Source organism: Glycine soja, chromosome 4 (genome assembly GCF_004193775.1).
Source record: "Glycine soja cultivar W05 chromosome 4, ASM419377v2, whole genome shotgun sequence".
Lineage (NCBI taxonomy): Eukaryota > Viridiplantae > Streptophyta > Magnoliopsida > Fabales > Fabaceae > Glycine > Glycine soja.
The window spans coordinates 3,894,295-3,913,535 of NC_041005.1; the positions used below are offsets into that span (position 1 = coordinate 3,894,295).

Below are 19,241 nucleotides of genomic sequence, written 5' to 3' on the forward strand. Positions count from 1 at the left end.
AGTGTTATTAAGCCATGATATTATGTTTCTCTAATGTTATTTTATATATTATCCAATAAAGTATAATATTTAAAATATTTTTTTATGGACTCAAAAATTGAAAAATGTAACCTCTAAAATGTTTGCATAGGCAATAAATCACATATACATAATACTCCCCCGTCCTATTTATAAGATTTATTTATTTTTATTACCTGAAGAAAGGATGAAAATAACTATTTTTTTGATAAAATTAACTAAATTAGTCAAAGTTAAAATTTGGGAACTAAAATCAAATTTTACTCATGAAATTATATCCTTCTGTTCCTATATATAAAATGTGTAAGTTTATCTTGAGGTTTTCACTCTTTTTATTCTTTCTCACATTCACTCATTTTAATATTCTCTTTTCATAAAATGGTACTTTACTCTCCTACATTTTATATATTCTTTTATGCTTTTAAATTTTAATATTAACTGAATGATTTAATAATATGTAATTAAATATCATTAACCAATTATATATATATATATATTATTTTATTTTCAAAATTTAAATAAACATGCATATACATATGATCATGGTTATCAAACTCTTGAGTTAACTCACTAACACTTACGAGTTTACGAGTTCACGAGTTGACTCATGTGTAAACTTTCTTTTTAGTAAACTCTAAGTAAACTTGATAGACTCTCGAGTTTATCATCGAGTCAACAAGTTAAAAAAAATTATACTAAAATATAAGTCATTTTGAGTTGTTTTTTTGTCTATTTAATGTTTAACATACATTCATTTAGTGTATTATTTTCGAATAAAAAAATTATTAGTTTTACTAACATCAAATCCTTGTTCTCTAATAACATCGAACTCTAGATGAGAATAATGTATAACATCTGTAATGCTTTATTTTCAGGTTGACGTTCCCTCTCGTTTTGTTGGCTTAGTTTTGGAGAATTGTCCTTGTGCAAATCATAGACATCTCATATTGGGAGATCCTTCGCCAGTTGTGTTCTATCCTATAAGTAGTTCAGAAGTCCGTTGTCTTGTTGATGTTCCTGGTCAGAAAGTTCCATCCATTTCCAATGGTGAAATGGCAAAGTATTTGAAGACAGTGATAGCTCCACAGGTACCCCATATATGCCAGAGGTTTCACAAATTCTTTCTAAACCTTGGCACGTGATTTATTTTAATGAGAAAGATTTTATTTCACATTCTCAGTTAATAGTGTTAGATAATAAGAGGAAAATTAATGCAGATTCCTCTTGAGCTTCATGACGCTTTCATAGCCGCAGTGGACAAAGGCAACATAAGGACAATGCGAAACAGAAGCAAGCCAGCAGCTTCTTATCCTACTCCTGGAGCCCAGCTGATGGGAGATGCATTCAACATGGGGTGGAATGACCGTGGCATTATCTGATATAGTAGTGCTGCGAAATCTTCTTAGGTATTTGCGTGACCTGAGTGATGCACCTAGCCTTTGCAAATACCTTGAATCCTTTTATACCTTGCGCAAGGTAATGTGCTCTATGACCTTGAATGAGGCAACCAATGCTATTTTTACCCCTTCTCAGAAATGATACTTTAGAGAAAGGCTAGTGGTATACCACCACAATTAAATTGCCTTCTTATTTTTATTCGATGTGGCAATGTTTGTTACCTAAACTATCTTAATCTTTCAATTTGTAGCCTTTGGCATCCACTATAAATACGTTGGCAGAAGCCCTTTACAAGGGAGGAAATGCGCCAAGCTTGCTTCGATTATCTTAGTCTTGGAGGTCTATTCTCGGAGGGTCCAGTCTCTTTGCTTTCAGGATTAAACCCTCGACCTTTGAGTCTGGTTCTACATTTCTTTGCTGTTGCAATATATGGTGTTGGCCGTTTGCTGCTACCATTTCCTGCACCTAAACGGATATGGATTGGAGTCCGATTAATTTCTGTAAGTATTAGCAACAGTTTTGTACTTCGTTCTCTAACCTAGATAAATTAGTCGTAATGCCCTCTATCATTCTAAATGCAAAAACCAATTTTATCTTTTGTCAGCACCGGTTTGTTTAAATTTATATTTGTAAACCAATTTTTTTTTATTTTTAATGTATTTATCTAAATTATTTCTATTTTAAAAAAATAATTTCTATTTATTTTAAAAAGTGAATCCTATATCTTCTAAAAAAATATTTATTTTAAGTTTAGATAAATTCATTCTTATTCTTAGGAGCAATTATAAATTAACACCCAAGGAAAAACAAAAATTCTCATATTGGGCCAAAGCGAATAAAGAAAGTGGGCCGTGAGAAGCCCATTATGAACCCATACCGTTGAATATTGTTTTTCGAACCAACTAACCGACACTTGGTAAAACATAACAACAGGAACATTAGTTACATTCCCACGAACCGAGCATTAGTTATATTCCCACGAACCCAGTCCCTGTTTCTCTGTCTTTTTTTTCTTTATCCATGCGCGTTGTGGAGGACAGACAGAATGCACCAAGTTTAGATCTAGCCTGTGATACCAATCGCATATATAGAGCAAGCTCTATAACACTGCATAGAACATTGTACGGATCCGTGTCCAGAACAGGTGCAATAAGTATGGAATAATTGGCTTCCTATGTCTGTGGAGCAACCTTTAATATTCTTCTTTTTTTTTCATCTTTTGATATAGCTGCTACGATTACGCGTTGCTGTGTGTTACTTTATTTACCAATCCATTTATTGATATGTTCATGCTGCTGACTAATCTTGCACTAGCAGAATATACTATATAACATCGTTGTGGTGATTGAATCATGTCGCGGAGACCGGTGAATCCGTCTCGGCGATTCGGAGACAGTGGAGGTGGATTGTTTTCATCTTCGAAATCAAAGTCGTCACCGGTTGTGTCGGTTGGGCTCATAATTGTGGTAATGTATAGATTCAGATAATTAACACATGAAGCTCACTTATACGGTTTTGTTACGTGGAGGAGATTCTAATTGCTTTTAGGTTGGTAACTTTTATAGGGATGCCTGTTTCTCATTGCGTATGTGTACAAGGGCTCAGGTTTGGTTCCAATTGTTTCTCACTTAAATTCAGATGGATGTTGTTTTCCTTTTGTTATTATGTCTCCTTACCTTGCCGTGGTATGTTACTTGTTGTATTGTGTCTTTTTTCCTATTTTCCAAATTGTGCATTTATTTATTTATTTCCTCTCTGGTATTTTTTATAGGCGTTTTTGGTAGCCGTTTGGAGTCTGTGAGCAGGGTTGAAGGTAATTTTGTTTTATTTCTTCTGAGTCTTTGATGGCATTTGCTTTACCTTCTATTTTAAACGATTAAAAATATGAGGGTGGTATTTTGTTTGCTATTGCATCAATTGTGCCTTATTTTATTTTATTTTATTTTTAAATGGTCTTTATTATGCTTTAAAGTGTGCAACTGAAAATGAATGCAAAAGCACAATCCTAGCCTGTTCTTCTGGCTATTAGTGTTTTCTGATTCTAGTTAGTTGTTTTATCTTTACTTGTTTTAGGATGTCAATATCCTGCCATGGTTTATGGACCTGTTATTGTCTGTTTAGGTGTAACTGAAACAATTCTAGTTGGTTTTGTACTGGTTGTGCATGAATGCTTATAGTGACCATCTTCTGACTTGTGTAAGTAGGATAAAAGAAATTGCATTAGTTAGTGATCTTGTTTGGATCTTATGTAAAATAAGTGCACTGTATGTTTGTCCTACTGTGCTATTTACTGGGTTGCTTCAGTGTTTTACGTCTTGTCTAGCAGCCCGGCTTTGTGCTAATAGTAGTGTGTTGTTTTTGTAAGGAAAGACCAATTTTAAACTGAATAATTTTCAGTTGTACTTCTCCAGTTCAGAGATTACTTCAGTAATATTAACTATACTGATATCTTGAGTATGTTAGCAAAATATTCCAAAATCATGATAAAGGGTTTTGGTAATAGGGTTCAGTTTTTGGAGTTGTCTAAGAAATTGTGGTCTGGTTCTTACCTAAAGGCCATAACTTAGTAGCATTTTCTAGGATAAATATTTTTGTTCATTTGAACAGACACATAATTAGCTTGGATTTTGTTTTACACTTTTACTTCCAGATATATTGTAATAGCATGCAGAACTTACAAATGCAGGTGATTATTTGTGTGCTGGAGAGGTCCTACGAGCAATTCCCATTTTGCAGAAAGCATATGGTGATAGCTTACATAAAGTTTTGCATGTTGGTCCTGATACTTGCTATGTGGTCTCTAAATTGCTAAAGGAGGAGGAAACTGAAGCCTGGGGTATAGAACCTTATGATATAGAGGATGCTGATGGTAATTGCAAAACACTTATCGGCAAAGGCATTGTGCGTATGGCTGATATCAAGTTTCCTCTTCCATACAGGCCAAAATCTTTCTCTCTTGTAATTGTTTCGGATGCCCTTGATTTCTTATCTCCCAGATACCTTAACAAAACTCTTCCAGATTTGGCAAGGGTATCAGCTGATGGAATAGTGATATTTACTGGTAAGTGCACTTAAATTAGTGCCTAATCCCGTCTATAAATTAAAAAAATATTTTTCAGTCCAAGGAGATTCCTGTGATCTGCCATTAATTCACATAGCTGTATTAGAGTACAAAATCATAACGAGGAAATGACAGTAGGACATATGTTTCCAGCATTACTTTGGTTCATGAGCTATATAGGAATTATCTTTTTGGAGCATTGAATTGATGAGACTGGCGTCCTGTATAGTTATAGATCAGAAATGTGTTTTAGCTTTTTATCTTATACAAACCATACTCTTAAATACTCTGATACTGGATTTAATATGGATATAAGGCTTTCTTTGGTTGAAATTTTGATGTGTTACTTAGATTTTGAGGTTTTCATATGTTGGTGCTGGTAGGCTGTGTTAGCCCATATTTTCGACGAGCTAAAATATGCTCTAAGTATGCATTAGATGTCGTCTCGAGTTTCGAAGCATATTACAGAGCAAGAGTCTGGTCAGGACCTGCTCGAATCGAAAAGAGAGGAGAATCTTTAAGAAGGAATTCCCAGGTTCAAAGAAGTATTTACGAAGTACAAAGCTAAGACAAGAAAGAGGACTTCGAGCTATTGGGCAATTCGAACTGGTGTATGGACGAGTCGAAGTCGAGGCAGCAAGAGTTCTGGACTTAGCGTAATTTCTGAACAAATCTTCACCAAATCAGTTCGATCTCGAGTAATGTGGATAACCGTTCTAGGAAGCGGTTATGCAAGGTGTACGTAGCAGGACACTTGGCGTTAGGATAGCGTTCGACCGTTAGGGCAGTTTATTTTCGAAAATCTATATATAGCAGTTTTTTAGTCAGATTTGGGGGTCGCAAATCATTTCTACAAAATCCTTAGATACTCAAAGTACCCAGCGCAGAGAGAAACGAGTACACAAGGAGAATGTATGTTTGTGAACCATTTTAAGTTTTCTGTAAACTTTACATTTCGAATGCAATGCATTTTTCATTTCACTTTAGAATTCCTGTCTTTTAAATGGTTCATTCGATCGAGTGAACTCACTGCTCCTTTACATTCTGCAATTTTCCTTTCCTTGCCTAGTTACTTCCAGCATTTCGATTTCTGTTAAACAATTTTCCTTTCTGCAAATTTCGAACTAGTAAATGTTTGTTGCAATGATGAACATTCAAAAGCTTTACATTTAAACGCAAAATACACAAGTGACATGCTCCTGAGATTCACTAGTTGATCTCGCAAGCAATTAACTTAGACTAGCGGTTGTTTACCAAATTCCAGCGTAAACAAATTGGCACGCCCAGTGGGACTGGTCAATTGTGTGTTTTAGTTTTAAATTATTATTAAAATTGTTTAGTGCAGTTGGTTTATTGCATTCTTAATTGTTTTGATTTTGTATGCATTTAAGAAGTGGGAAATCTGTTCCACACTTAACAGAATTCAAAACTCGTACAAGGATGGCTAGACCACCCCCAAGTAATCGAAACAATGACCTTCCAAATATGGAGGGGCAACCAACGCAGACCTCTGTCAGTAATGCCAATATAAATTCTGGCATAGGAGCAATTCCTGACCAAACTGTTGGCACGATAAGTTCGACGGTTATGAATCAGACAGGGGTAACATCTCCCATGACCAACATGACGTTGGCAAGTTCGACCACGTCAGCGTCTGCTTTTGCCCCATGGAATAACCCTAGTTTAGGGAATCCCAGTGGAAGTCCCTTTCGACCGCCTCAAAACCCTCTATATGGCATGCCTACATCTTTGATGGCAGGGTTGCAAAACTCTCAACCAAATATAGAGAATCTTAATATGTCCTCTCCATCAGGATCTGTAGCGGGTAATCAAGGTAGGGTAATTCCTCAACATTTAACCAATACATCCGTTTTGTCACTTAGACAACAAATGGATGAAAGTAACCATGATATGGTTAACATGTTAACACAACAAATAGGAACTGTTATTAACCCCTTAATTCAAAATACAAATGACAGTTACCAAATGTTAACAAATCAAATAAGTCGAATTGCTGACTTTTTCGGGGCACCACCCATACAACAACCACCAATTCGACAGATCCAAATACAGGCGCCTGTCCAAGAGATACAGGTGCCTAACAATCCCGGGATGCAAATGGCTCAAGCACCACAACCAGCGGCACGCATAGAGCCACCAGTCCAACAGGTCGAACCAAACCCTGGTATAGTATTGGTAAATAGAAACCAAAATGCTGATGAAGTAATAGGGAATATTCAACAAAACCGTTTCGATAGGCAGAATAACCTGGCCCAAATGGTCGAAACGATTTTGGTGCAGAATGGTTTGAACTTAGGCTTACACAGGCCTAATTTTGTGTCTCCATTATCTGAGTATGTGTTACAGACAGAATTACCAAGGGGTGTGAAAATCCCTAAGTTTACTAAGTTTGCAGGAGAGACAAATGAGTCAACTGTCGAACACATTGCTAGATATTTGGTCGAGGCAGGGGATTTGGCTAATAATGAAAATTTAAGGATGAAATTTTTCCCTAGTTCCTTGACTAAAAATGCTTTTACATGGTTTACAACCCTTCCGCCTCATTCCATTCATAATTGGAACCAATTGGAAAGGATTTTCCATGACCAATTTTATATGGGACAGTCTAAGATCAGCCTTAAAGAGTTAGCCAGCGTACGACGCAAGGCACCTGAATCAATTGATGATTATTTGAACAGATTCAGACTCTTAAAGGCAAGGTGTTTCACCCGAGTCCCTGAACATGAATTAGTCGAAATGGCTGCTGGTGGCCTAGACTATTCGATTAGAAAGAAATTAGATACCCAATATTTAAGGGATATGGCTCAATTGGCTGATAGAGTTCGACAACTCGAACGATTGAAGGACGAAAAGGCTAGAAATTCTAAATTCCATAAGAAGGAAAAGGTTGCATATGTCGAAACCAATGACAGTGACCAGGAGTTCGATATTATTTATGAAGATATCGAAGACAGTGAGGTTGATTTAGCAGAATTAAAACCTGGACCTCCTTATGTTTGTAAACTCCTTAGACCTTCCAATGGAAAAAACCCTGTTGAACCTAAAAATGATAAATTTGTGTCTAAAACTTATACATTTGACATAACTAAATGTGATGAAATATTTGATTTATTAGTCACAGAGGGCCAGATTGTTGTTCCTAAGGGCTTGAAAGTACCCCCAATCGAACAACAGAAGAAAAGGGGTTATTGTAAATTTCATAATTTCCTTGGCCATAAAACTTCACGTTGTGTTCTTTTCAGGGATTTGGTTCAAAAGGCTCTTGACGAAGGGAGGCTAAAATTTGGTGAGAAACCAAGGGTTGTTCAGGCAAATGCTGAAACATCCAAAGCTGCTGAAACTCTCTATGCGGAGCCCCAAGAAATAATGATGGTCGAAACAATGGAGGTGTCCCATGTGCAAGTTCAGGACGTATCTGAAGAGGATTACAACGAACAAATGAAGGTTGTGTATCCTCAGGCTGAGGAGGAGTTAATTGATTTCTTGAACAGATGCAAACTCGAAAACAAGATTGTGATGCTCTGCCCTCGCTGCAGTGCAGTATGTGATAAGGAGGCTACTGAGGGCCTCAAGAAATACCAAGTTGTTAACAAGGGGGCAAAGCAGAACCAACGTTTCGATAAAGGTAAAAGAGTTATGGTGCAGTCGAATACTAATCAGAAATCTGGTCGAAGGAATACTTTCGCTCCTCCTGGTTCAGTTCCGGTCGAAAAATGGATGCACCAGGGACTTATAAGGTTCAACAAAGGGATTATGGAAGTAGGTGGTTCGAGTGGAACGAAGCAAATTGGCCCACAGGAGGCCAATAGGTACTCTTATAGGAACAATTACAAAGGAAAGAATCCTATGACGAGGACCCAATGGCGCAGGTTCCAGCGTCAGAAGAAATTGGCCCAACAGAATCTACAAACGGGCCAGTATAAAGAAGTATCTAGGAGGCCGGTAAAGGAGAGACTCCTGCCTCCAGTGGATGAAGACAAGATGGAGGATGAGGATCTACTGGATTCTGAGCCAGATTTCGATGTCATCTGTGTGGTATCCATCTTGCCATCTGAATATGATGTCCAATCTGAAGTTACTGAGATCGAAAGTGAGTTCGATCATTTTGATATGGCTGACCCAAAGCCAGTATGTTACTATGTTATGAATAATGGCTGTGTGGAAGAGCAATTAGCTTATTTCGAAAAGCCAGATTTTCAGATGAAAAGTCATCTCAAACCTCTTTTCATCAGGGCAAAAGTTGAGAATGTTGGAATCAACAAAGTGCTCATTGATGGAGGAGCGGCTGTCAACTTAATGCCTCGATCTATGCTCTACAAGATCGGGAAACATGACACAGATCTATCTGCCCACAACATTGTGCTTTCGAATTATGAGGGTAAAACTGGCTATTCTTTGGGAGCCATTCAAGTAGATGTTGCTGTAGGCAGTGTAGTTCGACCAACTCTTTTCCTGGTGATACAGTCTAAGGCTAATTTTAACTTGCTATTAGGAAGGGAGTGGATTCATGGAGTTGGGGCTGTGCCATCTACCCTTCACCAGAAGCTCATTATCTGGAGGGAGGATGGGATTGTGGAAAATATAGAGGCGGATCAAAGCTTCTATAAGTCAGAGGTCGATAATGTTACTGCACAAACCTTTGACAAAAAGTTGGCTAACATAGCACCTTGTGGTGACAAGGAGGCTGTTGTCGAATCGAGTGACAATGTTGTCCACTCTGTCAAACTCCATCCTACCTATGGGTTTATATGGGAGAGGGAGGAAATTGATGCTGTTCCCTCTGAAGATGGAGTCATTCCACCAACTGGGTGGAATACATACGAAGATTAATATGACTGAGGCCACTGCATGGGCCAGAATTACGGCTTATATGGCCGAAAATAGACTAAATACGGCCTTTGAGGCTGAATCTCAACAAAATATGGCAGTTGAAGCCAAGATCGAAGATCATGAAAACAAAGAAACAAAGGATCGAAGACTGGATTGTATTTATGATGATGAGCCGCTGGGTTTTGAGAAAAATCCCATAAGTGAGGCGCCAAAGATGCAGGCTCAAGATCCTTTGGAAGAGGTTGATATTGGAGATGGCTCGATTAAAAGGCCAACTTATATCAGTGCCAATATCACCTCAAGTTTAAAAGAAAAGCTGGTGCCTCTTCTTAGAGAGTTTAAAGACTGTTTTGCTTGGGACTACCACGAAATGCCTGGGTTAAGCAGAGAAATGGTCGAAATGAAATTACCTATTAAGGAGGGAAAAAGACCAGTAAAACAACTACCAAGAAGATTCGCACCAGAAATCATGTCCAAGATTAAGGAAGAGATCGAAAGGCTGCTGAGGTGTAAATTCATCAGGGCTGCCAGGTATGTCGAATGGTTAGCAAATATAGTCCCTGTCATTAAAAAGAATGGAACTCTTAGAGTATGCATAGATTTTAGGGATTTAAATAATGCTACACCTAAAGATGAATATGCTATGCCAGTAGCGGAAATGTTGGTAGATTCGGCAGCTGGTTTCGAATTTTTGAGCATGTTAGATGGTTATTCTGGTTATAACCAAATATTTATTGCTGAAAATGATGTGTCGAAAACAGCATTTCGATGCCCTGGTGCTTTAGGCACTTATGAATGGGTGGTTATGCCCTTTGGGTTGAAAAATGCTGGGGCCACTTATCAAAGGGCCATGAATTCCATGTTTCATGATTTTATTGACACATTTATGCAAATTTATATTGATGATATAATCATCAAATCCTCCTCAGAAGATAGCCATTTGGATTATCTTAGGCAATCTTTCGAACGAATGAGGAAACATGGATTAAAAATGAATCCATTAAAGTGTGCTTTTTGTGTGCGTGCAGGAGATTTCCTGGGATTTGTGGTACATAAAAAGGGCATTGAGATAAATCAAAATAAGACAAAGGCTATTTTTGAGACGAAGCCTCCTTCGACCAAAAAACAGCTTCAGTCTTTGCTAGGAAAAATCAACTTCTTGAGGCGATTCATTTCGAATCTAAGTGGCAAAGCTCAAATTTTTTCGCCATTACTTCGACTCAAGAAAGATGAACCATTCAAATGGAATGAAGAGCATCAAAAGGCTTTCGATGAAATTAAAGAATATCTGATCAAGCCTCCTGCGTTAATGCCTCCTAGTCGAAACAAGACTATGAAGTTGTATATTGCTGCGTCTGACAAGACCATTGGTAGCATGTTGGCTCAGGAAGATGATGATGGCATAGAACATGCAATTTATTATCTTAGTCGTGTACTAAATGATGCAGAAACTAGATATACGGCCATAGAAAAACTTTGTCTTTGTCTGTATTTCTCTTGTGCAAAACTTAAGCAATATATAAAGCCTGTTGATGTTTATGTGTATTCTCATTATGATATTATTAAACACATGTTGTCAAAACCTATTTTACACAGTAGAATTGGAAAATGGGCTTTAGCCTTAACAGAATATTCTTTAACATACAAGCCTTTGAAATCTGTTAAGGGTCAAATTGTGGCTGATTTTATTGTAGATCACTCATTGATCGAAATGCCGCAAGACTATGTCGATACAGAGCCTTGGATTTTGTATTTCGATGGTTCGAAACACAAATATGGAACTGGAATTGGAGTTTTAATAATATCCCCCAATAAAGTTCCAACTAAATTCAAATATAAAATCAAAGGGCTTTGTTCTAATAATGAGGCTGAGTATGAGGCTCTAATTACAGGCCTTGAAATTTTAATTAGCCTGGGGGCAAGAAATGTTAACATAAGGGGTGATTCAGAATTAGTAGTGAAGCAATTAACACAAGAATACAAATGTGTTAATGAACACTTAGCAAAATATTTTGTTATGGCCAGTTCTCTTCTGAATCATTTCGATTACATTAACATTGAGCATATACCTCGACTAGAAAACCAAGAAGCAAATGATTTAGCCCAAATAGCTTCAGGGTACAAAATGTCGAAGGAAAAACTAACTCAGTTGATCGAAATAAAAGATAAACTGGTGTTACTAGAGCCATTAAGCACTAAATTGCCAATGCCAAAACTTGTGGGGGCAAGTACACCACAAAATAATAAAGATGAAAGTATGAATGATCTTCAGGAAAAAATTCAAATTTTGGCCATTGACAATATGTTAGATAATGATTGGAGAAAGTCCATTATTGAATATTTGGAAAATCCAATAGGCAATGTGGCTCGAAAGATCAAATATAGGGCTTTAAATTACGTGATTGTGGGGAATGATTTGTTCAAAAAGACTGCAGAAGGAGTGTTGCTAAAATGTCTAAGTGAATCAGAAGCATACTTGGCAGTTTCCCATGTTCACAGTGGGGCTTGTGGATCACATCAAGCAGGCCATAAAATGAAATGGCTTTTATTTCGACAAGGTTTGTATTGGCCTTCGATGTTAAAAGACTGTATAGAATTTGCTAAAGGCTGTCAAGAATGCCAAAAGCATGCAGGGATACAGCATGTACCTGCTAGTGAGTTACACTCCATAATCAAACCTTGGCCTTTCAGAGGATGGGCTTTGGACTTAATTGGTGAAATCAAGCCTGCCTCTTCTAAGAACCAGCGTTATATTATAGTTGGTATCGATTACTTTACAAAATGGATCGAAGCAGTCCCTTTGCCAAATGTTGATCAGGAAGCGGTAATTAGTTTCATTCAAAATTATATCATTTATAGGTTTGGTATTCCTGAAACAATTACCACTGATCAAGGTTCAGTTTTTACTGGACGAAAAATGAAAGAATTTGCCCAAAAAACTGGCTTTCGATTATTAACCTCAACACCATATTACGCGCAAGCAAATGGTCAGGTCGAAGCAGCCAATAAGATTGTAATTAACTTGATTAAAAAACACATTGCCCAAAAGCCAAGAAATTGGAATAAAACGTTAGATCAAGTTCTATGGGCATGTAGAAATTCTCCTAAGGAATCAACTAATACTACCCCATTTCGACTGACTTATGGGCACGATGCTGTACTTCCGGTCGAAATACATTTGCAATCAGCCAGAGTACAAAAACAAATGGACATTCCAATCGACCATTATTGGAAAATGATGTCAGATGAGTTAGTTGATTTAGACGAGGAGAGATTAAGAGCATTAGAAGTCTTGACTAAACAAAAAGAAAGAGTTGCTAAAGCTTATAATAAGAAAGTGAAGTCGAAAACTTTTAATGTTGGAGATTTAGTTTGGAAGGTTATCCTGCCCATGGATAGTAAGGATCGAGCTTTGGGCAAATGGTCCCCAAATTGGGAAGGACCGTTTAAAATAATTCAGATCTATTCGAATGGTGCTTATGAATTAGAGGAATTAACCCCTCAGAAACGTACTTTGAGTATAAATGGTAAATATTTGAAAAAATATAAACCAACATTGCTCGAAGTTAAAATAAGCATAGAATAGAGAAATAATGGAAACATAAAAATGGCGATAACAGTAAAATTGCCACAAAAGGGCATGTGTCAGTATTACATCAAAAGTAGAATCGAAATACAGAATTCGAAATAAAGAAATTATAAGTTCTACTAATGCAGGACTAAGTCCTCATATAGTTTCTTCAAGGTGGCCATCTCTTTGCTCAAAACCTGGTCAGCACTCTCCATAGCTCTCGCCTCATCTGCTACCGCTTGAGATGCACTAAAGGCCTTCAGGCCTTCCCTCCCTTTTTCGGCAACCAGCTTCTGAATCGAATCAGCAGCCTTCTCCTGGAGTTCTTTGCGTTTGGCCTGCTCTGTTACAATTTTCTGCCTTAGATCATCGACCTGAGACAGCAAATTTGTAATAGTTGCCTCCCAGGAGGAGATGTTATCATCACAGGCTTTGATCTCAGAAGATCCTTCTTTCGCTTCTTTGGTGAGACGCTCGACTTCACGTTGAGCCGCTCGGGCTTTCTCGAGCAGAAGGATATGTGCCTGTTTCTGGGCATCGAGTCTGGCGCCATTGTCGCGTTTTTTCTGCACAGTATTTGCAAATTGATCGATAATGGACTCGATTTGTATAACTTTACCCAGAATCTCATCAGAAGTAAGGGGGTTATGCAATTTCTTCAAAAAGTTCAGATGCCCAAAAGCAGCAGAAGGGTTCTCTTCAATGGATTTAAGTACGTCTGCCCGTGCGTATTCCATTGATAACTTCAAAAGCAGGCAATCTTGGCGTACTGTAGAGGTTATATCAGCATCAGATGAGGACGAAGCACCAGGATTCTTTTCACTTGAGGTGTTGGCTTGACTGGTGTTCAGCAGGAGTCGAAGGGCTGCAGCAGGGTCTTCGTCTTGCATTTGAATGAATGTATCCTCTGCGATCCCTATGCTAGCGGAAAGCTTAGATGTCGAAGACGCTGGGAAAATGTCTGAACCTCCAGCTTCAGCCTCTTGTATGGCCTCTTCATCGGAAAAGTGTTCTTCAGATGAACTTCTTTGACTCGACCCCTGAGGACTGCTGGGTCCAATACCTTGACCTTCACCCTGTTCCTCAACATTCACTGCATCCGTCTCAGGAGCAGGAGAGGTTCGAGCACATGAGGGTATTTCTTCTATAGAAACATTTTGTTGTACCTGATTCGAGTTGTCATGGAAAAGGTTAACAAATAGTTTCGTATTAGCTATGATTAAAATCATATTAAGAATGATACCTCGACGGTAGGGTGTTCTTGTGGTAAGTCCGGTTGTTCGACAAGGTTGCCCATCTCAGCAATAGAGGGAGTAGTTTCTGTTTCAGCGCCGCCAGCATCAGTCGAAGGTGGTTGGACGTCAACAGGTTGATTCTCACCTTGTTCTTTTGAAGACTTGGTCTTCTTCTTTTTCTTCCTGACTGGCTCACTACCCTCGACCGTCACAGAAGGTTCAGGCTCGATCTGCTTCACTTTCTTTTTCTTCTTAGGCATTTGAGCCTGAGAATCGCCTGCCTCTGTTTGGTCAGCAGATTTGGTCGAAGTCTCAGGTGATTTTCTTTTTCTTACAAGAGGTCTTTCCTCTTCTTCCTGTGTTATGAGGGTAAAGAAATGTCAGAATATAGACTTAAAAGAATTATAATATTGACATTAGAAATAAGACTTGCATCTTTTTCTTCGTCGAATTCGATGACCACACGCTTCGAGCGTTTTGAGGTCGTGGTAGTCTCGGTGCTATCATCTTTCTTATGACTCTGAAAAAATAAAGAAATATGAGGCAAAGACGTTAAGAGTAAAAGATAAGTTCAGAAGAGTTACCTTCTCTTCTTGTTTCCATTCTTGGATCTTCACCCCAGTGGGTTTCTTGGGTCTCACATCAGCTCGAGACGTTTCAGCAATTTTCTTTGTCATGATTGTTTTGCCTGAAAGTAAGAATATTAGAAAAGGCAAAAATACATATCAATTTAGAAAAATCAAAAGTAAGTTAGTACCTCGAGCTTGAAGGTTTGAGCGGATATTCTCGACCGTTGGTTGTGTAAAACCACTCTCAAGTCTGGAGATCATGATAGTTGTGTTTCCAACCGAACGGCCCGAATAATATTTCTCCCACCAGGTAACAAATCCCATGGTGCAGAAGTGGGAATGGTTGAACTCAAAAGGATGCAGGTTATAGTTTTCATCAAGAGAAATCTTCAAAAATTTCTTGAAAGTCTTTTCTGAAAGATTGGCCCCTCTTATGACGTCTCTAGGATCTTCGAACAAGCTTTTGGGACGGATCTGCGAAAGGCCAAATTGTCTTGAAACCAAATTAGGTTGGTATCCAACCAGGCCTAAATAGTTCGATTGAACACCTGTACGACAGGACAGGATCTGTGGATTCAAGTAAAATGACCATATTTCATTCACTTCTTCTTCATTGTCCGGATCGACAGCAGGAAAATCGTCAGTAAACCAGGCCGGGCCGACCTCTCGACTAATGAATGGAGCATGTTGGGGAAGAAACTTGTCAAAACTCAGAAAAATCTTCATGTACTTGAGGAACAGCTTTTGTGGGTTTTGATCGAAGGTCTTGGGTGTTAATCGAAGTGCTCTCTGGCCTTCGATCGAGCGATTGGCAACTTCTTCAGCATAGTCTTGTGGGATTATTAATCCCATTTCTTGTTCGAAAGTGGCATTAAGCCACAACTGGAGAAGCCACATAGGCCCAGATACTAAGAAGGAAGACCCATCCTTCGATTTCTTCAGGTCATCGCATGCCTCACCAAGCGATTCGTATAGTACTGCTAACAAGAGGCGTCCAAATCCAAAGCTCTGACCTTCATGAATTTGTATTGCCATTGGAATAAATCTTTTGGCTACTTGCAAGGATTTTGTGCAAAAGACGTAGTGAGATAGCCATAGGGTCAAGAAGGCTACATGCTCTTCATCAGAGACTTCCTCTTCGACCGATCCTTTGTGTTCAGCTATATATTTGGAAAAGGTGTTCTCCTTATATAGTAGCTTAATATTATCACTAGATTTAGTAGGATCATAAGTTTCTCCGCTAGGCCTAAGGCCTGTGAGAGCGGCTACGTCTAAGAGAGTGGGGGTCATCATACCACATTTAAATTGAAAGGTGTTGGTAGAAGACTCGAAAAAATGCATAGCTGCTATCAGCATTTCTGGTCGATATTCAGGACCAAATCGAGAGAATTGTATTAAGTCAAATATGCCATATGTCTTCCAGAAATCCTCATACGCTTGTTCGACTCGATCAAGCCAAGGTATGTAATCCCTATGGGCTATTGACGGGGCGGATCGAAAGAGTTTGTGGGGTTTGCTTAAACAATTGAAGTTGTAAGGCTCACTATAAAAAATCCTAGGTTCGCAAGTTGGGTAGCAGGGGAATACCTTGTTCATTGAACTCGAGAGTGACTCTTGGTCTGGCAGAGGTCCACCGAAAGCGTAAACTGTCCTTTCCACTGCGAAAGGGATCATCACCTCCGATTCCCAGATTTCTGTGTGTTCGGCGTCACCTTGTGGTTCTGGAACCACCTTCTCTCCGTCGTTCCTGACTGTAAAACGGTGCCATTTCCCAGCAAACGGAACTGCTTGGCCTTGCGACATTGTGAGAAATCTGAAAAAGGGTGATTTTCTCGTGAAGGGTTGGGTAGCTGATAGAATCAGTGAGTGAGAGCTTGGGTTCACGGAGAACAATGGCAGAACTCAGAGATTCGGTGAGTTTGATGATGAGAGGAATAACGATTATCTGGAAATAGGAAGGTTTCGCCGAAAATAATGGAAGCAAGGAAGAAAAAGAAGGGTTTCAGGAGCAGAGAAGAAGAAAGGTTTCGGGGTTTAGGAAGCAAAGAAGATAAAGGGGTTTCTCTGGGGTTTTTTGGCGCTATTTATGAAGGTTTCACTTTAAAAAAGGGAAAATAATATAATAAGAATCAAGGGTCAGAAATCAATCACATCAGATTTCCCTTTTGACTCCCCAGCGTGACACGTGTCCCACTCTGCCTAGAAAGGTGGAATTAATGATGGGTAGTGGGAGATCGAGGCGACGGTTACCATTAAACGTGCCATCATGTCGCCGTTTCAGGAAAGCTGGTAGAAGAAGAGAAAAAAATGTCAACTTCTCATCTTCCTTCGATCTCGAATCGAAGCGGACATTTTTTGGGGGCAATTTGTTAGCCCATATTTTCGACGAGCTAAAATATGCTCTAAGTATGCATTAGATGTCGTCTCGAGTTTCGAAGCATATTACAGAGCAAGAGTCTGGTCAGGACCTGCTCGAATCGAAAAGAGAGGAGAATCTTTAAGAAGGAATTCCCAGGTTCAAAGAAGTATTTACGAAGTACAAAGCTAAGACAAGAAAGAGGACTTCGAGCTATTGGGCAATTCGAACTGGTGTATGGACGAGTCGAAGTCGAGGCAGCAAGAGTTCTGGACTTAGCGTAATTTCTGAACAAATCTTCACCAAATCAGTTCGATCTCGAGTAATGTGGATAACCGTTCTAGGAAGCGGTTATGCAAGGTGTACGTAGCAGGACACTTGGCGTTAGGATAGCGTTCGACCGTTAGGGCAGTTTATTTTCGAAAATCTATATATAGCAGTTTTTTAGTCAGATTTGGGGGTCGCAAATCATTTCTACAAAATCCTTAGATACTCAAAGTACCCAGCGCAGAGAGAAACGAGTACACAAGGAGAATGTATGTTTGTGAACCATTTTAAGTTTTCTGTAAACTTTACATTTCGAATGCAATGCATTTTTCATTTCACTTTAGAATTCCTGTCTTTTAAATGGTTCATTCGATCGAGTGAACTCACTGCTCCTTTACATTCTGCAATTTTCCTTTCCTTGCCTAGTTACTTCCAGCATTTCGATTTCTGTTAAACAATTTTCCTTTCTGCAAATTTCGAACTAGTAAATGTTTGTTGCAATGATGAACATTCAAAAGCTTTACATTTAAACGCAAAATACACAAGTGACATGCTCCTGAGATTCACTAGTTGATCTCGCAAGCAATTAACTTAGACTAGCGGTTGTTTACCAAATTCCAGCGTAAACAGGCTGAAAGATGATCTTTAGCAGCTATCAATAATCTGTCGAACTTTTGTCTGGCATATTGGCATCTGATAATTTTATGTGTAAATGTAGGTTTTCCAGATAATCAAAAGGCTAAGGTTGCAGATGTTTCTAAATTTGGAAGAACAGTGAGTATATTTTACGTAGAGTAATCATATTTTTATTGCTATCGTTGCTTCAATATAAATTATTGATCAAGGATTCTAATAGAGTAATCATATTTTTATTGTTTTCATTGCTTCAATATAAATTATTGATATAGGATGAATATTTAGAACGCCCATGATCCTAGATCCTCAACCTTTTTGAAGCAAAGGATATCACACACACACACACACACATCAATCTGTCTATATATTTGGTTTATAAACAATGAAGGGAATGTTTTTTAGTACTGATTTGCCTTGTTTCAGGCTAAGATGAGGAGTTCATCCTGGTGGGTTCGGTTTTTCCTTTCGATTAACTTAGAGGAGAACGAAACTGCTTCCAAAAAGTTTGCACAGGCTTCAACTAAGAGTTCATACATTCCAAATTGCCAGATATTCCACCTGAAGTCTCTCCATTGACTTTCAGGATGCTTTAAGTACAACAATCATTTGTACCATGTGTTTTCATCTACAACGCTTTCTTTTATAAAGGCAATTAATTAATCAATTTTTTTTCACCATGGTATATCTGTTTGTTGCTGACTGTAATAGATTTATATTCTTTGACATACCAACTGTTGGTTAATTTGAAAATCGAGATAATACTTGGATAAATCTGAAGTCGTGTATAAACACTTTCAGATTGAATCAAATTTTGGGGTTCAACCAAAATTGTTCAATCGGATAAAATCAGAAGATTATAATTCAAGAGTTTTGTTTTGGTCTTGTGAGTTTTTCACATGTTATGCTTTCTGAACCAGGATGATTATTTATAATCAAAGAACAGGTGGTTATTGGCGGTTGATGGAAGTTATTTATTTTTAAAAATTGCCGTTGATGGAAGTTTTAGTAACTTCCATGTAACTTCCAACCGTTGATGGAAGTTTTAATAACTTCCATGTAACTTCCAACCTTTGCCTAAACCGAACATCTCGTTATTACATTAAAACAAGCGTGCACTCTTATTTTAACACAATAAAGAGATCAATTACACTAAAATGTCCAACAAACCTCCCCCATTTTAGTGTAATTACCGATCAAATCACCAAAGTCATAACATACCACAAACTACTGCATAGATGAAATATCGTGACGATTGAATTTCATCTTAGCAAATTATACG

The 19,241-nt window shown here is 38.3% G+C and overlaps 1 protein-coding gene across 3 annotated transcripts; it reads left to right on the forward strand.

The window, feature by feature from the left end:
• Positions 1–1,810: 1,810 nt before the first annotated feature.
• LOC114408793 (probable pectin methylesterase CGR3) lies at positions 1,811–18,644 on the forward strand. 3 transcript variants are annotated; one of them, XM_028371962.1, is made up of 7 exons: positions 1,811–1,916; positions 2,734–2,882; positions 2,982–3,021; positions 3,188–3,229; positions 4,103–4,477; positions 18,045–18,100; positions 18,386–18,644. In XM_028371962.1, exons 2-7 carry the CDS (start codon positions 2,769–2,771, stop codon positions 18,536–18,538), a joined length of 780 nt encoding a protein of 259 aa, XP_028227763.1. In that variant the 5' UTR covers positions 1,811–1,916; positions 2,734–2,768; the 3' UTR covers positions 18,539–18,644. The 3 variants fall into 3 exon arrangements, with proteins under 3 accessions (XP_028227763.1, XP_028227762.1, XP_028227761.1); XM_028371961.1 differs by lacking the exon at positions 1,811–1,916 and adding an exon at positions 2,213–2,569; XM_028371960.1 differs by lacking the exon at positions 1,811–1,916 and adding an exon at positions 2,214–2,560.
• The last annotated feature ends 597 nt before the right edge of the window (positions 18,645–19,241 follow it).

What these genes read in the sequence shown, in the direction of transcription:
- LOC114408793 (XM_028371962.1), top strand. Translation starts at nt 2,769, where the DNA reads ATGTCGCGGAGACCGGTGAATCCGTCTCGGCGATTCGGAGACAGTGGA. An exon ending in GTCTGTGAGCAGGGTTGAAG is followed by an intron (nt 3,230 to 4,102) that starts GTAATTTTGTTT and finishes TTACAAATGCAG; the next exon opens with GTGATTATTTGTGTGCTGGA. An exon ending in TTTCTAAATTTGGAAGAACA is followed by an intron (nt 18,101 to 18,385) that starts GTGAGTATATTT and finishes GCCTTGTTTCAG; the next exon opens with GCTAAGATGAGGAGTTCATC.